Source organism: Falco biarmicus, chromosome 3, assembly GCF_023638135.1.
Source record: "Falco biarmicus isolate bFalBia1 chromosome 3, bFalBia1.pri, whole genome shotgun sequence".
NCBI classification, from domain to species: domain Eukaryota; kingdom Metazoa; phylum Chordata; class Aves; order Falconiformes; family Falconidae; genus Falco; species Falco biarmicus.
In genome coordinates, this window is record NC_079290.1 from 108,792,288 (window position 1) to 108,819,118 (window position 26,831).

Consider the following 26,831-nt stretch of genomic DNA (forward strand, 5'->3'; position numbering starts at 1 on the left):
ATGATTCCTCTTGACGCGCTGAACTTTTGAACCCGATGAAAAAATCTTTTTTTTTAGTTATACAAGAGAGTCATCGAAAGTTCATTGCCCTTTCTCACATTTGCACCACCAAAGGGACATAAGGAAAAACATCAAGTGTAATATCCGTCAATGTTAGTGAGGCATTCAGAATACATCACCGATGCATAAATAACCCAAATGAAACTCCAGTGGCAGGAGGAGGTTCTGGAAGAACGGAGATACACAACAATATTTAATTATAAATTGCATCAAAATTATTGTCTTTACTCATCAAAGGACTTCTCACAATCATTCCTTTGGTTCAGATGTGAGCCTGAAATCCTGGGTGCCCCCATCCAAAAGCTCTGGATTTTTCTTGGTTCACTGGCTACTTTTTCCTGCCAAAGCTCATAAAAATCCAGACACCAATTTACTTAACACGAGGGGTGTGAAATCCCCACTTAGGGAAGGTGAAGTTAATTGGAAAAGAAAAAAAATCAGAAATCCAGGCCACTGAGCAGTTTGAATTGGCGAGCTTTTCTGTGACCTTGATTTGTTGTGTTTTTATTTTCCTGGAATGTTTTTCTCCCCCAACACAAGTTGGATGGAGGAATCTCTCCACTGGAAACCCCAAACACAGGCTTTTCCTACCCTTGAAGGAGAGCAGCGGGTGCGTACACCTTGTGTAAGGCAAATGCTGATAAAAAAACCCCTTCTGCTAGGGCTAGCAGAAGCAAGGGGGCATCCAGCTTCCACAGGTGGTCTGTCTGATGGGACCCCAAGGCTGCTGAGCAGTTGCTGCTACCAATGCGTACGCAAATAACATTCTCTGGAGCATCTTCATGTCTTTAAGCAGAAATTCAGCCAGGGATGACTCACAACATGCTCCATGAGGAAGGCCAGGCTACAGGGTCAAAAAGTTGTCTGCTGCTGGGTGACTCTCTGAAGACTCCCAGATGGAAATGCTGCAGCGATATGGCCCGCAGGGACATAGACCCCAGCCTGGCAGAGATCCCAGTTACCAGATGCAACACCAGTAGTGAGGCTGAAGAAAGCATGGGAGGATGTAGACCACTGACTAGTCTTGCACTGAGGAAGAGATGATCTTGACAGCCTCAAGTCAGAAATAGCCTGCGGAAGATGGTAAATTGAAGAAAACAGAAGCTTTCCTAGTCTGTAATACCTAGAGAGGCTTTCATATTCCCTTCTAATGTATGTCCCTTAATTAACAAGAGTAAGGCACTGCCACATGAAACTCAAAGAAAGCTAAAATTACTGCATTACCCCCTTTTTGCACCACTACTTTGACGATTCCCTACTTCTATTTAGTCACTGCATGATATTCAGACCAGTAGCTTCTACTCTTCCTGGGCAAGATACACGTTTCCTCTTTGTACATCCACCTTCCTCACTCTAACCTGTGTGGAAACACAAGTGGAGAGGATAAAGACTGTCAGAGCCTGTGAAAGCACCCATGGGTGCCAACATTCGCCTTGTTGTCAGACCCAACTCTAACTGGACAGTAGGGGAATAGAAAATACAACGTGACACGGTAGGGGAATAGAAAATACAACGTGACTGTGGAAATCTTACCTAGCAGGTATGAGTATTCCCCTCTCGGTGAGCCAACAAGCATTGCTACAGCATCTCTAAGAGGAGGCAGGGAATAGCTACCAGCAGTATTGTCTTCAGGAGCATCAATGTGTTGGTTTGGGCATGTAATCAGAAGTAATGGTGAGTCATTAAGACACTCCCTTTAGCCGGAGCATCGTGTCAGTAGTGCTGGACCAGGCAGCTATTACAATAATCTGCCATGGAAGAAGGTAAATAGCGTGTTCGTGAAATCAGCCTGTGGTACACAGCTGAAATTCAGAGAACCATTATAATGATAGATAATGAAAAAGATGGAATTATAAGAAAGAAAGAAAAGAAAGAAGAAAAAAGAAAAGAAAGAAGAAAGAAAACTGAGGGTCAGTATGGAAAACTGTAAATTATTTGAGAATTATTTTGCAGATATTCAACAAGCAAGGTAACTAAAAAGAGATGCTGTATTTGAAGAGTCCGAGCCAGGGATATGTAGCATGTGACACAGGAGAGGGCAGGGACAGAGATCACTGAAGTTTAATAATCGTGTACAGTATAAAAAGCAAGGGTGACAAAGATACCTTAAAGCATTACGCCTGACTGAAAGTGGCAAAGCAATCGAGCAGGACATTTGCAAGAGAGGGAAACCAGTTCTCTTCTGAGTGATACAGAACAAGACACCTTTTTTTTTGGTGTTGCAAAGTTAAAGTCGGGGAGGAAATCAAGTCAGAGCAGCACCTCCTCCAGCCACAGAGTCAGCAGGGAAGAACAGGAGAATAGGTATACAAATAATTATTTTCTATGTTCAGGTATTTTAGACATCTTTTTTATTGAAAACCAAGTGCAAATGCAAACTTTCTTTCCATGTACCGGTGTAATGAATGAAGTTTACATCTTTCCAGTGAAATAAATTAATTATTGATTAACCTTCCTTCTCTTTTCCCTTCTGATAAATATTGAAAAAAGAGATTTCAACCTGTACAAAAGGCTTTTACAGTCTCAGTTCATCCTCCCATTTTGACTCCACTAGGCTGTGGTGTCCATATGTGCTCGGTCACGGTTCAGCTCACCAGGACTCGCTGGTTGTTACGGGGGTTCTGAGCGTGTTTTTTCTGTAACGATCCATTGCAATTTCCTAACACATACCTGGATTTATGCTGTTATTTATTCTGTCCAAATTCACATGGCTTTTTTTTTTCTACTCGCGATTTTCTCCTTTGGCTTCCTACAGCAGCCGCTCATGGTTGCTGTTGGGTGTACGTTCACCCAGGGCTAATTGCCAGCGGAACGGAACAATTACATACACACACACACACAGAGCAGCGTATGCGTGGACGTGTGTATTTCTTGCTCATAACAAATTTGCAAAGAAGGAAGAGCTCAGGGAGGATGGAAATGAATCAAAAATCATCATGTGCTTGGCAAATGGGATTTTTTTGGAAGACCAAACATTTCTCCTCAGACCCTTGCATAGAGAATCATCTGCCTGAGCAGTCAGGCTGTTAGCTGGCGACACTTGCAAAACGAAACACTCCTACCTTCGGTTCAGTATAACATCTGTAAACATTTACATTTGTAAAACAAAGAGAAGAAATTACGTTTGGAGAGTTTGTGGAACCAAAGAGGAAGCAAAAAAGTGTCATTTCCAGTCTCATATTCCTCAGGGACTTCGAGGGGATGTTTGTGTGCTTCGTTTTATTTAATGAAAACAACCAAACACCACAAAAATGATTTCATTGTGATTTGAGCGTACTGCCCTCTTCCCTTGGTTTGGTAAATTAACAATTGATTATTCAGCTTCTGCTGTAAGACTACTGACACTGCATTTATTTACCTCTCTGCAAATCTTCCCATTCGGAGCATCCACAGCTCCATAACTTCTCATGAATAATGTACCGATGAGCATAAATGTGACACTTTCATATATGTGGCCTGATCTGATTAATTAAGACCCACAACATCCTATGATCTATGTTCTCTCATCCTGGCAGTTTATATATATTCGATTGACCTGAAATACACTTTTAATTGATTTTTATCAACAACTCCCAAGGACTGCAGTTTGATTTTTTTTTTTTACTGTGCTTGTAGCCAGCCTGCGTCTTCACTTAAGTTGCGCTGCATTTCGTACTTTGACGAATTTCTCCATGGAGATCACAACAAAGTACCTTATTTCTATATTAAAATGTTAAGCAAAATATGACATAAAAAATAAGACTGCGAAATGCAAACCCACACTGCTTAAAGTCTTATTAAAATAGATATGCATTATTAATGAGAGAAGGAAGTTTGAAACATCAGAAAAGAATTAATAATCCAGTACTCAGAACTGCAAAACAGCTTGGCTATGAATTAAAAAAAAAGAAAAAGTCCAAATTCAGTGCTAATTATCAGTGAAAGTTCAGAAGGAAGAGGGTTAATATTACACTGTAATTCTTCACTTGAGCCCCTCTGAAGAAAGGTATGTATCTTCTTGTGGAGGTCTGTGGCAAAGGATGGTGGAGCCTCAGAGGCTCCAGCTGGACATTAGGAGAAGCTCCTTCCTCAGGAGGGTGGCACAGGCCACCAGGGAGGTAGGGGACATCTGCCATTTGAGCTTTCCAAGACTCATCCAGACAAAGCCATGGGTGCCCTGATCCAGCGTTGGGGACCGTTCTGGGGACCAGTGGGAGGCTGGACCAGAGACACCAGAGGTTCCTTCCACCACCCCCACTGAGATCCCTAAATAACAGGGTGACTTGGAAGATGAGGGCAGCAAAGCTCCACCTCATTTTCTGGGTGCCTTTCCACTGAAGGTTTCTTCTGCTTATCTGTCACCCCAGGCAGCCCAAGAACTGGTGCATGGCAAGACGTGTTTTCTGGCGCAGTCTCATCATTGCCATATGCGCAGCAAGCACCGCTTCCAGGCTCCTTTTTGTATTCCCCCAGAAACACACTCAGGCAACCTTGGGCTGCCTAATAGCATCCCTGAGGCATCCTTAAAGCTATCGCAGGGCATAAAATAGGGAATTCAAGTGGGCACTAGAGCCTGCCCCTGAGCAGATGAAAGCAAAAACATTGTGAAAAAGGGTGAGCTCTCAGCAGAACTGGCTCAACAATGAGCTGGGATGCTCGTTGTGTTTGGTTTGGCTGCTAAACACCCTGACAACAATTATGTACAAGACAAAGGATTTAAAAAGCCTTTAGGATAACAACCAAGGTCCTGACTTATCTCTTTTGGTGGCAGAGGTATGAAGAAAGCCGGTAAGCACAAGATAAACAAAGTGGAGCAGACCCAGAAGTAAACGGAGAAAACATGAAACTATGAGGCAAAATTGTGTCCAAACTGTGAAAAGCAAATAAAGAAATATAGATGAGGGGAGATAAATATGTAAAGGAGGAACAGTGCAGACAATGGATAAAATGCCCTAAGAAAAATGCCTCATAATGGGCTTGTACCTAATAATTGTAGGAAGATCAAACATTATGCAAGAGTCTGCAGAGCAGAAAAAGCTCAGGAAAGAAAACATGATACCTAGGATACAAACAGTGTCTGAAAATCTCAGCTTTTATACATTTATGACACTAGCACATTCCAAAATGGCAGGGGGGAAAAAAATAAATTTAAAGCTCTGACTAGGAACAGATAAGGGGAAAACCTGGCAGAGGCACACAAACAAGCAGGAGATTGAATGGGAAGTAGACATCAATGCTCCTGCGAATGAGCGAACCTACAAAGACTTCCCTGCATTGTGCCAAGGGAGAAAGCAAACCCAGAGCCGAGCAAAGAGAAATTAAAATTTCATGCAGGCTCAAGGCAGTGTAAGATACAAACATACCAGAAAGGATATTCATCGGCCAAACAACACAGGAATCATTGCTTTCAGCAGTAAATTAAAGGACTCCTGACATGAAATCAGAGAGAAATAATCCTCACAAAACCACAGAAGTGAAGCGGGTAAGCAAACAGCACACGTTCAGAGCTGACAGTATGCTGCATCTGCTAGCAAGAGAGAAATCCCTCCCGAGAACCCAGCGCTGCAGATCCCGGTGCAGCCTCAGAGCTGGCAGCTCACCGTGTGCCAAGCTTCAGACACCACCAGCCTCCTACGCGCTTTCCTTTGCACGGAGAAGTGACCCCAAATAGGGCTGTGAAGACCTTGACCTGGCAGGAATTGCTGTTGCAGAAAGCATCAACCACGCCAGCTGCGGCATGGCTGGAGGGAGCTCCTGGGAAGCCCACCAAGGACCACGCTGTGGTCTTTTCAGGGAACCGTGTCTCAGACTATCACAAATATCACAAATAATGCTGAGGGTTCGTTGCTGGCGTTGCAGATGAAAGCAGACTCTACAGATGGGTCCCTGGCCATCGTGCTTTGTACCTGGTGGAGAAGCTGAAGTCAATCCTTCCTTCCAGGCGAGATGGGAGGGAATTCAGTGCCGTGCATCCTGTGACTCTGGCTTGAAGTCATTTAGACATGAGTAGGTGGTGCTGTCATACAGCCCCCAGAAAGGTCACTCCCAAGGGGGTGGGAGGTAAGTAGAGGGTTTTGAGCTGTGCTGCAGGTCCTGTGCATCTCTTAGGGCAAAAACGTAGGTGCTTAAACCATGACATACAGTTTTAGAGCCCACGATTTAGCCCTTTGGGGTCTGATCTCTCTCACGTGTGGATCTCAAACAGATGGCACATGCAGGGAGAGCCGAGACACAGACAGATCTCCCTCTAACGTCACTCTTTAGACCTCCACAGCAGTTTCCCATCGGTGTTTTTCCACTGATGGCCACTGATTTATGCCTGACTTGCATCAGTGTGAGAGGAATCTAAACCACCAGTGTGTCTCCATGGAGTGTAGCAGAGAAGCTTCCAGGGAGACTTCTGGGCTGCTGTTTGCTTACTGACTGGCTTTCAAAGCAGCAAGCAGAGCAGTGACTTGGGGAATGGATGAGAGAGGACAGAAATGGCATTATGCTGAAGGCTACCCTTCCCGGGTCAGGAAAAGCTTATAGCCTGGGAAGATCAAGCTTTTACGTGAGACCTATCCAGCCAGGAGTCCTTTTCAATGCTCTGAAAGCAAGAAAGCAGGTTGGAAGCAGCACAGGTAGGACCAGTTTCATATCTGTAGGGCAGCATCATTCCTCTCCCCACTGTTCCCCTACGGCACCAGATATTTCGCCTGTTGCTCTATGAAAGATACATTGCTCATTTATTACCAGTTTGGACTACCAGTGCTCCACCCCCCAGTACATTCTGCAAAATGGTGCCTCTATCAAGTTTGTCAAGTGGTTATGGGCTCAGGAGCTTCCCTTAAGTGTTTACAGATGCTGAGCAGAAGGAAGGACCCAAGTGACCGCGGCCTTGCAGCATTGGTCGTTACAAAGGTACTTTGGGAGAGTGGGTGATGCAGAAAGTAGGGCTGGGAGGAGAAATGGGGTGCTAAGAGGGCTCATGGTACAATCCTTGATCATGGGAGAGCCACTAGGAGACTGTCTGACCCAGACGAACGTACCAGCCTGGCAGCAATATTGCTGGCCACGTGGCTTACCGGGGAAGAATTTCAGGTGTGCCCAGAGAAGTTCTTGGGAGATGATGCTGGCCCCATCACTTGTTCAATATTGATTAGGTCTTGCCCCAGGTGGAGACAAACACTCTTCCCTAGTAAACTGAAGTGGCCACAGAGGGTGGGAGGTGAGCCTTCCAGGCTGCTCATGCCTTTGCTGCCTTGCCAAGACTCTCCTCTGTGCTTGTTCTGCACGTGGGCTCGGGGTCGGTGTCTGGGTGGGCGAGCATCGGCTGCACCCCCTTCCATATGGCTCGGGAGTACTCGGTCTCTCTCAGGGATCCCATTCTTTACAGTCTTCCTTCCCCTGCGGCTTGTGCCCCTGGCTGCTCCCCAGTGCTGGGTTCTCACTGCATTTTGCTCTACCCAAGCAGCTTTTAGGGGCCTTCCAGCACCCCACGAAAAAGGGTCAAACTTACACCCTGTTTGGCTACTGCCAGATTTGTAGTGCCAGAAGGAAGGATGCTGATTAACAGCCAAAGAAAAGATTTTTTATTAAAAGAAATGCACTTTCTAGGTGCATTGGTTTCACTTTGATGCTTGCCATCAGTATTTCTCTTTGACATTTCAGAACTGGGGTGCGTAGGTCACGTGCAAAGATTGGAGTTGGCAGGTTCAGGTCTCCACCCAAAGATTCAGGTGCACCTCCAGCTCCTGCTTCGTAAATGGAGCTGTACAGAAGCATCTGACAACTACAGAAACATTTATCTTAGCTACAAACACACAAACCTCAGCTTCTCCTGACAAATGCATTTGGGAAGGAAGCAGGAGGGTGACAGAACCAGACAACCTAGATCTCTGATTATGAACTAAATTATTGATGCTCTTATTAGGAGTCAAAGTCTTTATTGTGGCTGAATGCTAGATTATCACAGCTAATGGTCTGTACAGTCTATTTGCTATATTACTTATATCAATCACCTAAACTACACCTAGTTCTCTCAATGTGCATTACTTTCAGGGTTGAAAGATTACTGCACAGAAGAATTGGTGGACAGCAAGTAAAATAAAAGCATTGAGTTCATTTCCATAGAACTTGATCCTTTCACTGATTTACAATGATCATTTACATATGTGATTTTCTCTTTTTTTTTTTTTTTTTTTTTTGTATGCAGAGCTGTCAAGGGAGCAAGATGCTCATGAAAACTGCTGGTTTACTTTCCACATGGGGTTCAAGCTGGGAGGTAGTTGCTCAGACACTGAATTGCCTTGAGTTTCCTCCTCCTGTTTACAATTGTCTGTCAATGCATTGGGCAGCTGAAATGTCACAGGACCAAGATTTCCCCTCTTGCTCTGTGAATAAGGAAGGCCAAGCAAAATCATCGCTGAAGTCAAAAGTTCAAATACTCAAACCCGTGCACATATGAATCTGTAGCATCTTTTTAACTAAAGAACAAGTTAATGACAAACAAAATGTTCTTCTGGATAATTTACAAGTGGAGCAAATGGCTACATTTGTCAATTAATTATTCAGGCTAAATGGTTTAAGCAGGGTAACAGTGGTATCTGTTTATCTTGAAGTCATTTCCCAGGCACTAAACAAGTTCTGGGCCTGTTTTCCTCTCTCTAAGAGATCGATATCCCTCATGTTTGTCTACCATAACATTTACACCCCAGCAGAATTATGGGGAAGGGCAAAGTCAAACAGAACACCCAGAAAAGAAAGCCACAAGCAAATGCTTCAAACTTTACAATTCACATTTATTTTGAAAAAATGTTTTGTTAAAAATACTCCTACAAAGGCATTGGAGCAGCGGGTTTCTGTTTCCTTTATAAATACATCTGATTTATTTCTTTCTTTATTTTTCTCAGTAACATCGAAAGATATCTGACAAAGCCAGGGGAAGCCCTGGTCTGAATGGAAGACGCATCCCTGTGTAACAAGGACCTGCACACTTATCTCCCCATTCACAATTAAAAAAATACAAATACTGTCATGAAAAGTGTTACATTGTCCACAGGGCCACGGCCAACATACAGGACGACGAAGAGTAGGAAACCAGAGTTAGGGACACCCCTGGAGCCCAGCTGATGTCTCCTTGGACCGATGTGAGGGGGATGACGGGATGGTGCATTGACTACAGACACTTGTCTTTGGGCAGTCGAAGGATACACGTCATTCCCCTCCCCCCTCCACCGCCAGCTCCTTCCAACGCCGTGACAAGGAGGTCAGAGCCCAGCAAAATCTGCTCTCTGCAAACCTTCCCTACAACACAGGCAGCTCCTCCAGGACCTTCCAGCCAAGGCTGATGGCTTCGCACCTTGGAGGAGCCACATCAGCAAACCACAGTAACCCAGCACCATGACAGGCAAGAGGATTTGTGGCCACGGTGCCCAACCACACTCTTCCATGCCACCTTTCTGCCACCTCACCTTTCAGACCTCAGCATAAGGTTTCCCTCCCTTCAGGACCTTCTTGCTTTCTCCCTTGTGCTGCTGACCTGGCTTTAGCCTCTGAGCTAGGAAAAGATCTTCGCTGCAGGGACTCTTAAAAAATGGAGACGTGGACGGCTATGTTGGCTCTGCAGTTTCTCAGAAGCTCACCGAGACATGGCACCTGGGGCTGCAGAGGGAAGTGTATCTCTGCTCCAGCTGACCGGAGGTCTTTGAGCTCCTAGTTGTAACTCACTTGCGTGCTGCACCCCACCACCTCTCAGCCCAGAGCTCGGCTAAGCGAGGGGGGATCACAGCTCTTCGAAACACCTGGCTCATTTCTCCAGCAGGAACTGCTGCTGCTTGGCTCTGGCTTCAACCACTTGAACGCTCCCACAAAACTTAAAATTTGGCCTCACAGCCCATCCAAAACCGAGGGCATGGCAGGGAGCGACACCAGGCTGGTAAAGCCTTTCCGAAGCAGACCTGGGAACAGAATTTACGTCCCCAGGTGGACAGGCGCGCTCATTTAGCTGTGGGTAAGAGGCAGGGTTGGACCCTTTTCCCTGAACTATTCCATGAGAAAATTGCCCAAGGATCCTGACACACCTGCCCTGCTTTTGTACAACCTTCTACTTCTTTATCCAGGAAGATCTGGGATGGGAAGTGGCTGATGCTTCCAGGGAGGAAAAAAGGAGGAAGACAGGTAGGCAGAGGGGGGATATTTTTTTCATGGGAAGAAAAGTAGCTAACAGCTTCCCTGCAGAGATGTGCTGGGCCAGCTCCAATGATGGGAATCCCTGGCAATGGCTCAAACCTGAACAAACCATCCAGCCCTTCAATACTGGCAAAGGGACAGAGGGCAAAGGAACAATGCAGAGAACAAACAGCTGATGACGGAGGGCAAGCAATAAAAAATAAAAAGGTGCAAGGATGACAGGCTGAAAAGCGGATGGAGAAGTCACTGGAGGAGGGCATCCGACAGAATGCCCACTGATGCAGGGGTCTACGCTTGGATCCACGAGTGAAGGAACAGATGCAACCCCCCAGTCCCTGATTTCTCCCCCTCCAGCTCCAGCAGGATGGCAAGGGGTAAGCTACAGTGTGTGGTCTTGCTTCAGGAGGGCCATTACGAAGAGGGAGGAAGTGAAGCCAGCACCTCAGCAGGAGAATCTGGATGATCTAGGACAAGGACCACAGCCTGGCACATTGGAGATGTGTGTGGCAGGGCTTGCTCTCCTTGCAGAAGGTGTGCATGTCACGGCACCCACAAACTGCAGCTGTCTGAGAGCCCAAGATCACGCCTGGTCTTTCCAACTCCACTCTCCAGGGAGTCTTTCCTTCCACCCCTGCTCAAGCCAGCTTTTTCACTGTGCAGATCTTCTGTTTGATGGGACAGGGGTGACCAGACTTGTCTGTCCACTCTGCACACAGCTGACCCTGGGCAGGGTGAACTGGGGGGGGTCTCACTTCTTTCCACTGTTCAACAGCTTGAAGGAAAACTCTGGAGCTTGAAGGCAAGATGGGCAGTGCTTCTACTGGCCTGAGGGACCCAACCACAACCTGACTGCATGACCCTGAGGAAGTTCTTACTCCAGAAGCACCGCAGCACCTTGGGAACTCCTCCAATTTGAACTCAGCTGTTTAAACAGGAATTGTACCCTGACTTCTGTGTGGCTCCCAGTCTTTATTTCTCTGTACCTCAGTCCTGTGGAAAGCCTTGGCTTGTCTCCAGGACATGTGCTTTGCAGACTGCTAGGGGCTCGGGTATGGTGGGAACAGGTACAATGGTCACTAAAGGCTGGGCTGGCCAGCATGAAACCCATAGCCCTGCCACTTCAGTTCCCTCACATGAGGGTTGGGCTGTCCTACAGGAAAACTGGGTTCTCCTATGACCCCTGTGCTCCTGGGACCATAACCACAGGAGCTGGAATTTTCTGGGGGAAAAAAGAACCATCTGAGAGCTTATAAAATCATCAGCTAGGAATACACCGGTCCTCTCCCTTCCAGCCCCTACTGGAGATCAGAGTCCAGAGGGGGCCAAGCAAGAAGCACGAGCACACCAAAGGTTGTGCTCTTCATGGATCTCCTGTGGCTTACAAGGGTCTGCAGGGGGCCAGGACTGCTCCAGACAGGCCCTTCCCCCATGTTCCTGGGCTGCTCTGCAGAGGGAAGTGAATCACTGCCCGTCTCAAACAGCCTTTCACTTCTGCCAGCTGGGTAGCCTCAGCGAAAGAGGGCTTTCTTTGTCTGGATCTAAGCTGTCCTCAGGAGGTAAAAAACAAAGCCAGCTTCAGAGCTGGGCCAGCACTCACAGCTGGACCTTGCACTCAGTACCTGTCTGTACCTTGTCCTGGAGCCCCCATCACTCAATGCTCGCCCTGGGGTGCCTCTGGGATGTCACTGCATGCACCCAGCCCAGCCCTGACTCACTCCATCGCACTGAGACCTCTTGGCCCATCTTGGAAGCCTGTCCCAAGCTCCTTTCTTGCATTTTCACCCTTGAGGCAGCTCTCATGGGTCCATTTGGACTAACGATCAGATATCCAAGCAAAACCAGCAGCGACTGCTCACACAGGCTGAGCCAAGCCCCAACGCAGAGGGGCCACGGTCTCTCTGTCCGAGACCAAAGCATGGCAGAGCAAGGGAAGAAGGAAAGGGACCTCTCCTCACCCCAGCAGCCCCTTCTGTGCACAGGGTTCCTCTGGCACCACACAGAAATCCTTCACCAGGAAGAGTGAAGAATGGAAAATCAATGATGCTCGATAAAGACTGCTTGGGCTTGTAAGAGATTTAAAATGTGTCAGTCCCAAGAATACATCGGTGTGAAAGAAGCGCTGTAGGAATGCTGTTATACACCCCATACCCTCAGGCATCCCTGACCCAGAAAAACTGGAAGAGGTATTTTTCTGTTGAGGAGATTATTCTTTCTCAAATTTGTCCAGTCATCTTTTGAATCCATCTAATTCTTGGCATTAACATGCACCAGCATGATATCACCCTTCAAGCGCTGTGTTTCGTGCCAAAGGATATTCTGCTTCACCTGCCTTAGGACTTTTATTGTGAGAAATAGCAGCGGCTGCTTTTTCACCTTACTCACATCTTCCCTGATCTAACAGCGTGAAATCTTTTACCATCATAGCTTACCTCTGCCAGACCAAGAATCAAAAGCTGTTTATCTTATCTACTTCCCAAAGACTTCTGTCTGTTCCTGAGGCCTGTTTCTGTATTTTCCTTAGTTTCCGTGCATCCCTTTTGAGCCAAGGAGAACAAAAGCATCGCCAGCATTTGAGAAGCCAGCACATCAGAGATTTACTGGCTCAGCACAACATTCCCGTGTGAAGGCTACTGAATACTAATATTTGTTAGCAATCAGGCTCTGCACCTTTATTCTCCACTAGCAAAGGCCAGGGAAGGGTGTGGATTTGCTACACCATCCATCTCAGGCTCGTGCCCACCATGCCTGCCAGGCACTGGTTCCATCTCTTGGGCTCAGGAACCAGCTCGCTCCTCACAAACTGGAGCCAGGGAGCTGGAAGTGCAGGAGAAAGGCAATGTGAGGAGAAGGGCGATAGGACTGTCAGCTCCAACCTCAGGTTAGAGCCACACGCTTCCCCCTAGCCCTCCTCGAATCCCTTCCATCAGTTCTTGCTAACACAGCTGTTAAGGATGCAGCACGACATCTGCACAGAAACCAAAGGCTGACCTTAGAGGTAGAAGTAGAAAGTACAATTGGAGCAACTGAAACATTCCTGAAATTTACTGGAACGAAAGAAAACTGGAAAAGGACCAACCGAATATTTGTTGTTCTTTTTCTTCATGAAGGCAAAACGGAGTTCCTGCAAGAAAATGAGGCACAAATGAGGTCAAGTCTGGTGGCGTGTTTGCAGGAACAGCCATCGGGCACTATGAATATCGCACAGCCTGTGCCTGGAGCGAAGCAAGGCGGCGGTCAGGCAGTGCTACAGAAGCGGCACGCCGACAAAGCACACGGCTGCAGAGAAATTTCTTGCAGAATTGAAACTGCTGACTCAACTGCAAGACAGCAGAGAATGCAGATTAAGACAAACAAAGATTTGTGGGGAGAGAGGACTTCTTGCTTCCAGTCCCAAATTTCTGCAAATTTGTCAGTGGAGCTGGCAGGAATTAAAGAGAGAGAGCAATAAGGTAAATTGCAGGAAATATTTGCGGAGCGCAGGGATGGGAGATTGCAACACATATTGAAGCAAGCACAGACCAAAGTTGTGTCCTGCGTCTGGGACGCGCTTAAGAGTTACAAGAAGCAAAGGCATGGTGGAGAAATCTAAAGATACGTCCAAAATGTGACTGAAGATAAAAAAATCATGTACATTCTGCATAGTAGGAGGATTCTAGCAGCTCTCAGCAATGACAAGATGAAATCAGTAATACAGAAGAGATTTTTTTTTTGGTAGGAATTGCTTGTGAGACAGTCAGTGGCAGAACCAACAAGATGAGCAGCTGGGACCAGTGCTCCAGCCTCGAACGAGTTCCAGGACAGAGCAGGGTTGTGCCGACCGCAAGCAGGTACAGCTTAGGTCATGCAACCCCGAGGACACGTCATTTGGCTTCACCGATCGATGAAAAGGACTATCGGTCCCAGAGTTGAAACCAGTTCACTAAGAGGTTGCAGTGTAAAAGGAGGGGAACGCAGCAAAGAAGATAATTTTTAGGCTGCCTTTAATGGCATCAGATAACTGCCAGCAGAATATCAAAATGCATTTGGTGCTACTTTACTTGTTCATCTAACTTTGAAGGAGGAAATGCTGAACCCTGTAAGTGAACAACTTGTAAATATGTAAAATTTTCCAAGATGGAGAAAGACCTACATTAAATCAGCCTCAAGTTAGACACACAGGAAGGAAGATGAAATACATTAAAAAAATAGACTCCACTAAAACAAACCAGACAGCAGGGATACTTCCAGAGACTCTGGATTCATACATCCAAGGCAGCCACAGATTTATTACATCATCAGAGGATACAACTGTTAACGATGCAGCAGAGTTCAAGCCCTGACTCCAGATTTCGTATAAATCAGCCTGGAAAATATAATGAGTTTTCTCAACTGCTCAAACCCACGAAGAGGTTTTTCTCTACAAGCCTCTGCTAATCTACAGCCTGTGTGATGGTTACTGGAAAAGAACCTTTCCTTTAACACCAACTCCAAGAACAACTTCAAGGCCTGTAGGAGAAGCGTTATTAGGATGCCAGCACCTCACACAGGTAGTGCATCCTCTCTCCTTAGCTCACGACATGCCAGCCCAGGGGGCAACTCTGCACCGGGGGGTGCTTAAGCACCCCATGTAGGAAGCAGGATCTTGCTGTCGCTGCTGGCCAGCAGTCCCTTCATGGCAAACTTTCCAAAGCAGAGCTACACGCAGACGTAGCATTACTTGCTCCCCAGCCTTGCACGGGGTACTATCTTACACACTTCCCTGCACATGGCTCTCTTCTTGCTAACACCGGTACCTACCGGTCCAGCGATGCTAACAGATGACTCCGCTATAAAATGACTGGCATGCAGTTGTGGGATGAAACTCTACATTTGAATTAGAATACTACATTAACACTGCATAACTGGTAAACCCTGTGACAGCCACATTGACCCGGATCGATGGAAGCCCTGTGCATGGATTACTGCCATTGAAAGCTTGCTTGATGGTGAGGATGCTATGGAGAGAAGCCAGACTGCAGCCAGCAGCTCCTCAGCTGCTGAAAACCACAAATCTCCATTAAGTTAATGGAAGGGAGTTCTGAGATTTGGCTGGGGAGGGCACAAGATAACTTGGGGAAGGGACGCACAGCTCATAGTGCCATGTTTCTGTTTTCTGTTTCCCCACAGCCAGCAAGGGCAAGCGGTTGCTCGTGGCAGTGCTGTGTATTACAAATTTGCTTTCCCTTTCGCCTGGCACATCCCTGTGCTGTTAATTCCAGGTAAAGGGCTGGTGGCAAAGGTAGAAAATGACCCACTAAATATATTTTACCTTTCTACTATCCACATATGTTTTGCTTTCTCCACTCTGTCTCCATGATTTGAAGTTAGCACTGGCCCACCAACTTAGTATTTTCAACCTCGGATCCTGCTCAGCTCTCCTACCAGCTGCCACAGGTGACCCTCAGCAGCAGATGGCAGTGGGAAACAGAGGAGAAGGGTAGGTCTGGGAGGTAGCTCGAAAGGTGGAGGGGAAATGTGAAAATTGCAACAAGCTGCCTGAAAAAACTCATTGTGGTAATTTTTGTTAAGTATTCACACATGCACACATGCACATGCACAACAGTATTTCACAGTGTCAGTGTTAGCAAGTGCCTTTTACCCTTGTTACATGTTCTCCCTGTGAAGCTGAATTTTGCCATTAGACTCGTATTTCATAGCAGTACACTTGATACCCATGAAATAAATATGTTAAAGTCACTTCAGTGACTGCCCTCCACTGGAGCATGCTCCAGAGGCATTTACAACCCAAGTACTTTGCAGGAACTCGGTTCCTCGTGCTCCCAGGAGAGCCTGAGGGATGCAGAACATCGCAGTATTTTATGGATCACTTCTATTTTAGGTCCAGTTCTCCATTAGTCTTACACAGACAAATACAGACAGATGTCCCAGCCATGCCTGGTATAAACAGACGGGAACGTGTTATTTTTAGAGCCAACACCTTGTGATTTTTGGTCAGGAGACAAGGATATGCCTTCTCTATCCTGCAAGCAGCTGCCTCGGCTTTGGCGAGTCGTGGCACCGAGCTTGGTATGGTCCCATCCTTCACAGTGGGTTGGGTCTGGTACGTAGATTAATGGTACCAGTGAGGCCATTCAGTGCATTAAGACAAAATGCTGCCAAATGAAGACCTGAAGTGCCCTTCCAAGCCCTGTCTAATAACGACTGGTGCTAAAGGGGATGCTGCCTGGCCACTGCTCCTCCCTAGTGTCTGCAGGAACGTGAGGGATGGCAGACAACACTCAAGAATTGTCTGGGCAGGACAACTGAAGGGCATCATGTGCTCCTTCCACATGGCTGCCCCACAGGAATTTGCTGGTGAGTTTTCTGGACAGACAGCTCTCCTTGCAAAGCTCTCTTGTACATAAAGGAGCCGCTTGGCTGTGGCTACACAAGTTGGCACAGCACCACACTTCCCTCACCCTGGACGGCCACCAAACAGCTTCAGACACGCCTTTGGGAAAGACTGTCAACTGTTCCTTGCTCAAATGCAGCAGCTCCGATGTGAGACAGCGGCGCACCGCATGAGCAGTCCTCACCGCTGCTCCATGCTTCTTGCAGGTCAGGGACCACGGAGAAGCTTCTTGTTTCTCTGTGTGCCCTCTGCAAGCACTTCGTGTGGTTTAGTTGCTGCCATCGATTTTTGCATGCTGTTCTTTCAAAGCTGAGCCCATTTCCTGATCAGGAGCAGTGCTTTTAAAGTGCAAAGGCATGAAAAGCATCCCTTCACTAGAAACAGAGGCTAAAGCAGGCTGGATATAGGACAGATGGACGATGATGTCCAGGCACCACCTGCACACAATATGCCTCGGTCTCCTCACCTATGTCTCTACACCCTTCCTCACTCGACATCATATTCTGCCATTTGAAAGAGATGAAGGGCAACGGCACTGCTGTCGGAGGGGATGCGCTGTGGACGCCGAGCACAGAACACGTCCCCGTGGTCCCAGCACACACCTGCTACGTGACTACGGATGCACTTTCAGATGCAAGGACAAGGCAATGCTGTAAACAAACGAAAATACAATACCACACTAGAGATTTCAGATGAATAGGGGCGGGAGGGAAAATTCCTCTGGGTAAGGCCCCTGCTGCTTAAGCTGTGCACCGAACACTGGGACGATGCGAGAGCAAAGTAACTCTCGCTTGGAGGGAACTGTCTGCTGCTTTCATTGTCGGGTCTGGAAGTGGCAAATGCTAAGTATTTTATAAATGGCCTCATATTTTACAAGCAATCTAGGGAGATGGTGTCTGGCCACAGAGGTCTAGACAGCTTGGGAGCTTCATCCACAGCAGACACGCCTCCTCTTGGATTCAGCTTCTGGAAAATACAGCAAACCAGCTCCCCATGAACATGCCTTCCACACCTCGTGCTGCTGCAAATTAGTGGAGAACCCTATGAACGACATGGCAATGGCAGCCAAGGGCTGGTAAATGCCGGTTCTGCTGGCCAGAGCCACGCACGTGGAAATATGCCACGGGTGGCCCGAGGACAGTGGGCAGTGGTAGGCATGTTTCAAAGGATGCCAGATGGTGCTGAACAGGGAGAACAAGCCCGATCCTCATTCATACCCCGCTGTGCTTGCTTGGTGGTATTTACATGTACCAAAGACCTGGTCAGTAACTAAGGTATTTATTTCAGTTATTTATAAATCCATCGATTGACCATTCAGCTCCAACCACAGCATTTTGCCTCTGGAGACCTGAGCGATCAGCGGTTTTGCCTTTGCCATCTCAGGCTCTCCTTGAGGCGAGCGGCTGAGGCTGAAGCTGCCTCAGAGCCCCCAGTGCATCGTCTAACGAAGGCACCGGGTCCCCGAAGGGCACAGAGCACATCCACAGAGTTGAGTTACTACAGTGAACCACCCACAACCTGGCAGCGAGCACAAGTCAGACTCAAGCAACCACATGCCGCAAGCTCCTCTTAAGGGGACCAGGCTTACCCTGCCTTCCTATGGTCCATGCACCAACCATGCACCTTTCTCAGCAGTCAGACACATCCAAAGGACTCTGACAGCCAGCTGCAGGGCCACCATCCCCTCCCACCATCCAGCTGCCCTCCCCATCTCTCCCTTCCCCCCCTGCAAACCGCCACCCCCCACTTCCAAACCCTCGGTGGTGCTGCTCACCCCTGCACCAGCCACCCTGAATCGAGAAGGTGGTCATTTCATCTTGGTCATTTCACATTTTGAAACACATCTGTCGGGTGATGACCAATTGCAAAATAAGAAACAAGCAAATGGGAGGAAATGTGCACATAAAAAAATTTTTTCTCCCAGCATATTGTCAATAAGCTGCAATTTTATCCTTCCACAGGGAAGGGATTTAAGTTCTTGAATGATATGATGCTTGGCGATGTCATTTCTTTTTTTCATTAAAAAAAACCAAACCAACCCAACCAAAAATTTCCAACCCCAAACTCACAAACTGGTGTTAACAAAACAAGGTAAAAGGACAAATCTCCCCAACAATGACAACTGAAAAATAAAGGTACACGTCAGCATTTGTAATAAAAACTACTACATACTGTACTTGGGAAGTCTTCTGGGAAAAGATCATTGGCATCTAGTGAGGACATCACTAAAAGTCTTGTGCATGTGATATGTATGAGACAATGATGCCACTGGAGGGTGGATGGACAGACCCTTAGGAAACTGTCACTCACAAAACTGTTCCATGACAAGAGAAAATAAGAGATGTAAAAAGGATTGGTTTTCCCCATCCCCACCCACCCCCCCAAGCGTTACAGATTCCTTCTCATTTGTCGGAAACAGCCTCTTCTAGTCTCAGTTTATTTGTGGTTTTTTTTTTTAAAAAAAAAAGTCTTCAGCTTTTGAAGAAGTCCATCAATTTCTGAGATGCACTTGGTTCCACAGCACCAAAGAGCTTCAGCTCTCTCTCCCCTTTCATTTCCTAACAGTGGCTGTTGGGAAGGACTGCTGGCTGCAGGCCATTCCCAGAGCTGCCATCCCACGTGAGAAAGAGAAGTGCTTCTCGTGACCTTTCGTTGCATTCATCTTCTTGAAAAAGTCTCATTGCTCCAGAGGTGCCTGCGCCCAGCTGCAGCAGCCTTGTGCAAGAGGAAACAGATGAAGCTGCTCTTCTCTTCCTTTGGAGACTCCCATTGGTCTTGGAGCCCTTTTCAAGAATGCAATTGCTTTATTATTATTTAAAAATATTTCATAGGTTTTTTGTTTTTGTGTTTGTTTTTGTTTTTTTTTTCAAAATAGTTGTCTTTTTTTTGTTCCCTTTTTCCATTGCTTAAATTCTAGAAGCTCTTGGTGACTTCTTGTTGCTGATGACAGGGCGTTTCTTCCTGTTGCCATGATCCTCAGAGCAGCTGTCTGTCTCTGGTCCACGCAGAACACTCAAGAACTGGAGCTTGAACATACAGGGGCAAAGGGGAGCAGGGCCTCGAGGAAGAGGAGGACACGTAGCTATCAAACCTCCACAGACTGAATTTGGTTCATCTGTGCTCTCATCACCTGGATACTGTTCAGAATTTTCTTCTGGTGTCCTGCTAAAGTGACCCCAACTCGCAGAATGTCCCTTTGGGAGGAAAAGAAACAACACATAAGCATCAAAAGACATTTTTCTCACAGCAGAACAAGATCACAGGTAAGCGTGTGGTGTACCAGGAGCTGAAGTTTCTGCAGATTTATTCTGCAGCAAATGCCTGCAAACCTGGTGAAACCTCTACTCCTCCTCTTTGACTCTTCCCAGCTCATCCTCCTCATCTTTGCACTTGCTGCCTACCACAGCACCCCCAGAGCACCTGAACCCCAACAGAGAGCGTGAAACCAACCACCACAGGCTCTGCTCACTGCTTGTGGGTGAGTTAGCCTTAGGTATTCTACCCTTGTACCATTTTCATTCTCTCTTGGCACGTTTGGATCCTCTCTCTTATTTCGTGACACAGTAACCCATTTTTTCCGTCCCTGGAGACGTACGAACGGGATGTGCTATACCCTCACCAGTGTGCACCTCGCTCCCCCTATGCAGATGTTGGCTGTCCTTGCTACTTTTCCTTTGATCTGATGAGGCCACGAAGTGATTAACTTTTGCTCTTTATCCTCTTTGCAAGGATATGTATGAGGGCGATGTAATTTTTGCACTGCTTCTATTTTTTTATAGCTAGTAGGCATCTGGGAAAAACAAAGGTCATGCCAAGAGCATGAGGGTGACCCTGCGCTGGTCCTATCTGTGATCACTCCAGCTGAGTTTGCTACTCATCTCGCTCTTGGATAAATCTCAGTCATGAATTCTCCTGGTCAGGGAACGGATGGCATTCATGGGACACGACCCATACCTCCCTCTAAGGATTTTCAGTTGCCTTTTCTCCTTCCTAGAGGGTTAGGAACAGACTTACGAGGAAGTGTGGCAAAAACCTTGTCTTGTTTAGAGTGGAAGTCACTGGGCAAAGAAGGGCAAATAGGAGCTCCATGGAAAGGTGGAAAAAGTCATCTAGCACGAGTGGCACATGAGCCTGTATGTTTGCTTCAGAGTTTGCTTTAGACCTTGCTTCTTTGGTCAAACAACAGGAGTATGAAGAAGGAAAGCTGGGCACGGGGCTATGCCACAGATGTACGCATTCTGCTTGGTGGTAGCCGACTGGAGACCACCACTGGGGTCTCCCATGCCCTGGGAGACTGGTGTGAGGGTGAACGTCCCAGACACACCTCTGCTGCTGCTCAGCCAAACTGGAACCCTGCTAGCACAGCACGCGGCTGGCAACCAGGACAGCATCCTTCACAGGGACAGCTCTTCTTCCAAAGGGTTTCCATTCCCTCCTCCGCCGCAGCCAAACGTGCTGAGCTAGGGAATTTTCCTCCTTGGATGAGTTTGGCACTTTGACTTTGGCTTTTGTTCCGATTGGAAACAAAGCCCGAAGTCTTCACCGATGTCTGTAACCCAGAGTAAGGCAGTGGCCGTGCACAGCCCAGTGCTTCCCAAGCTTTCTGCCCTGCACACAGACCATTTGGTGGGCCAGGCGGTCCAGCCTGCAGACACACCAGTGAGAGACCTTTCCAGAAGGTCAGTGTTGAAACCATGTGGATTTGATGAACTGAATCAGTTTTCAGCAAACATTTACATTTTGCTGGCTAGCCAAATTTGAAGAAAACAGCAACTCCACTTACATGACCATCTACTTCTGCAGAGACTACTGACCATTAGAACGTGGTTTCAAGATGTTCATGTTTTCATGTTGCAGCATGACTTCCCAAGGAAAAGGACTTGAGTGTCCTTTTCTCCATTATTATGGCCAGCCAAGCATGGAGGAATGTGGGAGGGAGGTTTGCCAAAACTGGTGGAGACATGAGCTGAGGATACCCTTGTGTCTGATGAAGGCACCTGGCAAGGACTTGGAAGACATTGTGAGGGCTGGGCTAAGGAACTGGGAGAGGTGGCACTTAAGGGACACTGAGCATGTCCATGAAAAAACAGATTTCACTAGCTGGACCACCTGCAGGGGTTGGGTTGTGGTGCGGGTGTGATGTCCCAATTTGGTCCAAGTTCTTCCTTGCTAACCTTCAGAATTTATGAACCCTCTTCTGTTGTATGAACACAGCCTTTAGTGTGCCAAAATCATCCCCAGGGCCCTGGGGTTCTAAAACAGATGTACTGAAATAACCAGAATTGCCAGCTGAATTTCAGCAAAATGGAAGCAAATAAGAACAAAAAAAGCCAAAAAAAAATTAAAAAATGTAGTTGGGCTGTTGCATGAACGGGTTCTGTTTCATCGGTACACTGAAACTCTGGAATTAGGCACCAAATAGAAAAAAACCTTCCTGGTTACCAGGCAGAGAGCACCACAGCACTTACAGATGGCTTTAATGCTTGCCACTTTCTTAGGCAGGGTTTCTAAAACTAACTGCAACCAACCACAAATCTTTCACCAGAGGCATCAAAGCTCCAGCTAGCCCCAAGGGATTTCAAAAACCACCACAAATGGATTTCAGCTGCCTGCTTTCTCTGCAGAGCTTGCTAAAACTCTGCCACCGAGGGATGTTTTTAGTGGATGCAAGGCAATTCAGAACAAACTTGAAACCATCTGGACTTTCAGAGGCCTTTCTTAGGCAGAAATTTGTTTGCAGTGTGCTTGTCTCCATCACCAATACACCATACGTCCAAGAGGAACGTGGAGCCTGAAAGTGCTCTTGAGTGGCTGGAGAACTGTCTGATGCCAGCCTGAAATCTCCATTTGTTCCATGTTGGGGTTTCAGAGACCCTGGTGGGGGTCTTGGTTCTCACAGCATGTTCTCACACACATGCAGTGTGATGGTGTGGAAATGAATTCTGCAGATCCAGAGCGACAGACAGTCTGGAGACAAGACAGAGCCTGCAGAACAGAGCAGTTCTGCAGAAACAGCACAGACTACAAGTGGGTCCACAAAGCAACAAACTCTATAAAAAGCAACATCATCTGAAAATAAGATCTAGTTCAATAGCAACTAATTGTTGTTGAACTACTGAGACTTTTCCTTGTGCTTTGGGACTAGAAGCCTGGGCACTTACTCTACAGTCATCTGAGATACTACGTCAAAGGTGGTGAAGCCAGCACTGGCAAAGCTCTCCTTGTACTGGCTCATCTTGATGGCATCCAGCCATTCATCCACAGTGTTGAAGCTGGTATAATCTGGGATTGTGCGGTCGAGGAGGGGGAGGTTCATCCTGAAACACAGAAAGGGGGAATGAGCAGAGCAAACAGCAGCAAGCACGTGTATTTCTGCACCCTCCATCAGCCAGAGGGACCTGGACCAGCATCATTCACAGTGCCTGCACCGCACCGCGTTAAGAAGTGCCCCCCAGAAAGCACTCTGTTCGACTGAGGAAGGATTATGTATAGAGCATCACAGAAGTCTTTCTGGATCGGTTTGTAGGAGCCATCAAAGGCGATGGGACACAGCTCTCAAATCCTGGCTGCATAAGGGGAGAAAATGCATTCTCATCATGGGACCAGTGCTTCCCCCAAGCTGGTGTGTTCCCACCCCATCCAGGAAACATCGTACTGCCTGATAAGGCTTCATCTGCCTCCACTGCCTGCCAGATTGGGCTACCAAAGCAACACGCCCACCCAGCAATCATGTGCATGTGAAACCACGATGCTCCTCTAACTGCACAGAGTACACTGTCCAGCTCAGTGAGCCATCTGGATTCACCAGATCTAACCTGCCCAAGGACAGGGACAGGGTGACCTTGACATCCCGTAATGCCTTTCCTATAAAGGACCAAACAACACAGGCCAAACTGCCTCTCTAGCTAGCCTAGAGAGATGCCAGGATGGTGCCCAGCAGGACACGAAGGACAGCCGATCTGCAAACAGAAGCGAAAGGACAAGAGGAAGACAGAGATACATACCCAGAGGAGAGAGGTGCCATGGCTTTCAGGCTGTTAGGATTTCGGATCATTTTATCTAAGGTGTTGACAATTTGCCCAAATTTGGGTCTATGGTTTCGGTCCTTCTGCCAACAGTCAAGCATGAGCTGGTGCAGGGCATTTGGACAATCCATAGGGGGTGGCAGCCGATAGTCCTGTTCAATAGCATTTATCACCTGCAAGAGGAGTCAAAGAGATCAATACAGTTGCAATAAAACCTATTGAATCCGTAACGTTCCTTTCCTTGGATCCTGAGGGTGGGCGGGCCAGCCATTCTGCACTGGGGCTGCTCTGCCTACCCTTAGTGCTGCCCACCACCTCGGCCACCACCACACGCTCCTCTTGAACTCCCAACCCTCTGCCTGTCACCTTGTCCTGTGATGAGCCATGCCCATCCGTCTCCTGACCTAGGGAAAGAGAGCACGTGTGAGCCTGCAGCTCCAGGCACCAGAAAGGTGACTCAGAGATAAGGGTTCATGTTTTCAGACAGGGACACAGCACAACAACACAGCTTACTGGGAGGAGAACATCCTCATCTGGTGAAGGATCTGCTTGTGATTTCCAGCCCGGGGAAGTTGCCCTCGTGTTTTCCTTCCTCCAGTTCTACTCCTGCCAACCACCCAGCCCTTCCAGGAGCCAGAGCTGTGCCACAGGACAGGGCTGGGTGTGCTGAGCCAGCAGTAAGGGCTGCATCTCCCCATGATCTTCTACATATGCAGACCAAAGGACACAGCAGTGGGGACCAAGACCTTGGTCAGCAGAGCCCGGCACAGGAGAGCTTTGCTACGGCATGTGGAGCAGGGTTGAAGCTCACCTTGCCTAAGCCATGCTGCAGCTCTGTGGGCCCACACAAGATGGCTTTGGCTGCTGCCCATTTGGACTTAGGGCACGACACAACCTGGGACAACGTCTGGTCTTGCAACATTCAGTGGAAACAGCACGTGCACCAGGGCTAGAGGGTCTTCTTCAAGGGGAACCCCATTTCCCTGTCACTCTGCACATGGAGCCCTCCATCCCCATCTGGGTGATCAAGGAGGACGAAGCTGCACAGCTTCGTCCAGGGGCATATGTTTCTCTGACAGAGGTATGGGACAGGCAGTCTTCTCCTACCTTCTTGGCCTTGTACGTCCTACGGTCATACACATAGCAAGGGCACTGAAAGGCGAGCAGAAGGAGCCTTGGATACTACAAACAGGCTTGTGCATGGCCACAAAACCCAGAAGCGAGGATAAAAACCAGAACTGAGGGATACTGCAGGAACTGAAAACCAGGGTGGCATTTGGAAATGACCAACTCTCCAGAGAGATGATGAAGAAGGGGAGGAAGATTGACAGAACCTCCCTCAGGGATCCAGAGGAAGGACCTCGATGTCCCTGGCTCTTCTCCATGTGATCCATGTGATAATCCACGTGATCAAGTCTACCATAGCTTTGGCCAGCCACGTCTTGCGTACTTCCAATGACAGAAACGTGTCTGCTGGGCTACCCCAGGGCTGCGCCACTCTCCTGGGGAAGGAGTAGCGATCCCCACACAGCGGCGTGATGTTGAGCAGGAAGGCTACATGGTGAAAATTGAGGACACTGCAGCTGGGACTGGGAAAGCAGCAGGGAAGGGTTGGTAGAGAGAAGGCACTGGAGGTGCTGTGGCAGCAGAAGGCTGCTGCTGCAAGGAAGGGTAGGGACAGATCCCTGCCAAGCAATCCAGGGCATGAGGTGGGGCATCTGGCAGGGCTGAAGACAGACTGTGGCTTCAGGCGGAGAATGGATTTGGAGGGTGCTCCAGACACCGATGTGCATGGCCAAGGTGCTGGAGATGCTGACCTGAGACAGATGGGGGCTCGCACCGCTGATGTTAAAACGTGCCAGAGGGAAGTTCTCCCTCCCTTCTGCCCCCCCTGGCTGGATATGACGGTGCCCCACTGGGCTTGTGAAGGTCCGACCTGAAGCATTGTCGGTGTGCTTTGTGCAGCTCTTGGCTCCTGTTCAGGGATTCCCCCAAGAGGTGCAAGCTGTCCCCTCTCCCAGCGCTCTGGATGGCAGATGTATCCGAGGCAGAGGGGAGGGGAAGCATGGCGGGGAGCAGGGCTGGGGAGGGTCATCACTCAAGCATCAAACACTCGCCTCCGGCATGGACCAAACGGTTTCCCAACAAGCCACCCGCCTCGCTGCCATCAGACACATCCCTTGAGGGGGCACATGCTGCGCCCCCCGCCTCCTCTCCCGCCTCAGCCTCCCCAGGCGCTCACACCCCGGGGTCAGGAGGCTAATCTGCAGGGAATATCAGCCACGCGCTCACCCGCAGGGAGGACCAGCTGCAGTTAAGTGGCGACAGCTTCAGGGGCACCATGGCCTGCAGCAGCAGAAGGGGAAGAAGAGGCTGGGGACAGGCGCCACGCAGCAGGCTGTGCCAAGGAGACGGGCATGGGCTCTGCCACCCCCACCGGCTGAAGCAGTGCTGCTGCAGAGCAGGGGTCGCAGCAAGAGGAACCATTGAGAGAAGGAAGCCAGGGGGAGGAGGAGAAGGGAGAGGGATGGCAGAGCGCTACGCGTGCAGAGGGATGCTGAGGCAGGGAGAAGGGCGGTGACACCTGGCTGCAGGAAATCCTTGAAACTGTGGGCGATAAAAGCCTTAACAGGAGGGGAATTGTCCTTTCTGAGAACGGCATACCCCTAACTCCTTCCCCTTTGGCTCAAAGATTTGATGCAAAGATTTTTCTGGTATGCCAGGGCCTGAGGCAAGGCTGTGAACAGCCGAAAGGTGCAAAGATATCATCTATCCATTCCAGGTGTGAGGAACTACCTTGAGTAACTCTCCCACCAAGCACGAGTGAGGAAATTGTCCCACTCTGAAGAAACCTGACGTGGTTTCTTCAGATGGGGTTATACTGACTTGAAAACAGTTGTCTGACTTGCCATCGGGGTGGGCGGAGTGGTACAAGTCAGGTGGGAGCTGGCGCTCACTCTCTCCCTGTGAGGCAGGGGTTTTTCAGGAGACCACAGGATGATGGAGATGGAGGTGACAGTCTGAAGGCTTCCAGCGGACTGCCCAGAGGCAGCTCTGAAACAAGCTGGAAGCCAGGCAGATGCTGTAGCATGCAGGTTTGCAAGAGTCAGGCTTGCAGCAGGGGGGAAGACAAGCCTTCTGCAAACCAAGGGACCTCCCGGGAAATCCTGAGGGTTCACAAGGTGGAGACCGCATGAAGAAGGGCAGCTCTTCAGAGAGACAAC

The 26,831-nt window shown here is 48.3% G+C and overlaps 1 protein-coding gene across 2 annotated transcripts in view; it reads right to left on the reverse strand.

Moving 5' to 3' along the window:
- Positions 1-18,477: 18,477 nt before the first annotated feature.
- The window catches only part of EPHB2 (EPH receptor B2), a 129,434-nt gene continuing 121,080 nt past the window's right edge, over positions 18,478-26,831 (reverse strand). For both annotated transcript variants that reach the window (XM_056332728.1, XM_056332727.1), the window contains exons 14-16: positions 23,587-23,780; positions 22,744-22,899; positions 18,478-19,776 (exon numbers count right to left, since the gene is read on the reverse strand). In XM_056332728.1, coding sequence (XP_056188703.1) covers positions 19,668-19,776; positions 22,744-22,899; positions 23,587-23,780 — 459 coding nt within the window. In that variant the 3' untranslated portion in view covers positions 18,478-19,667. The remainder of the gene's footprint in view (positions 19,777-22,743; positions 22,900-23,586; positions 23,781-26,831) is intronic.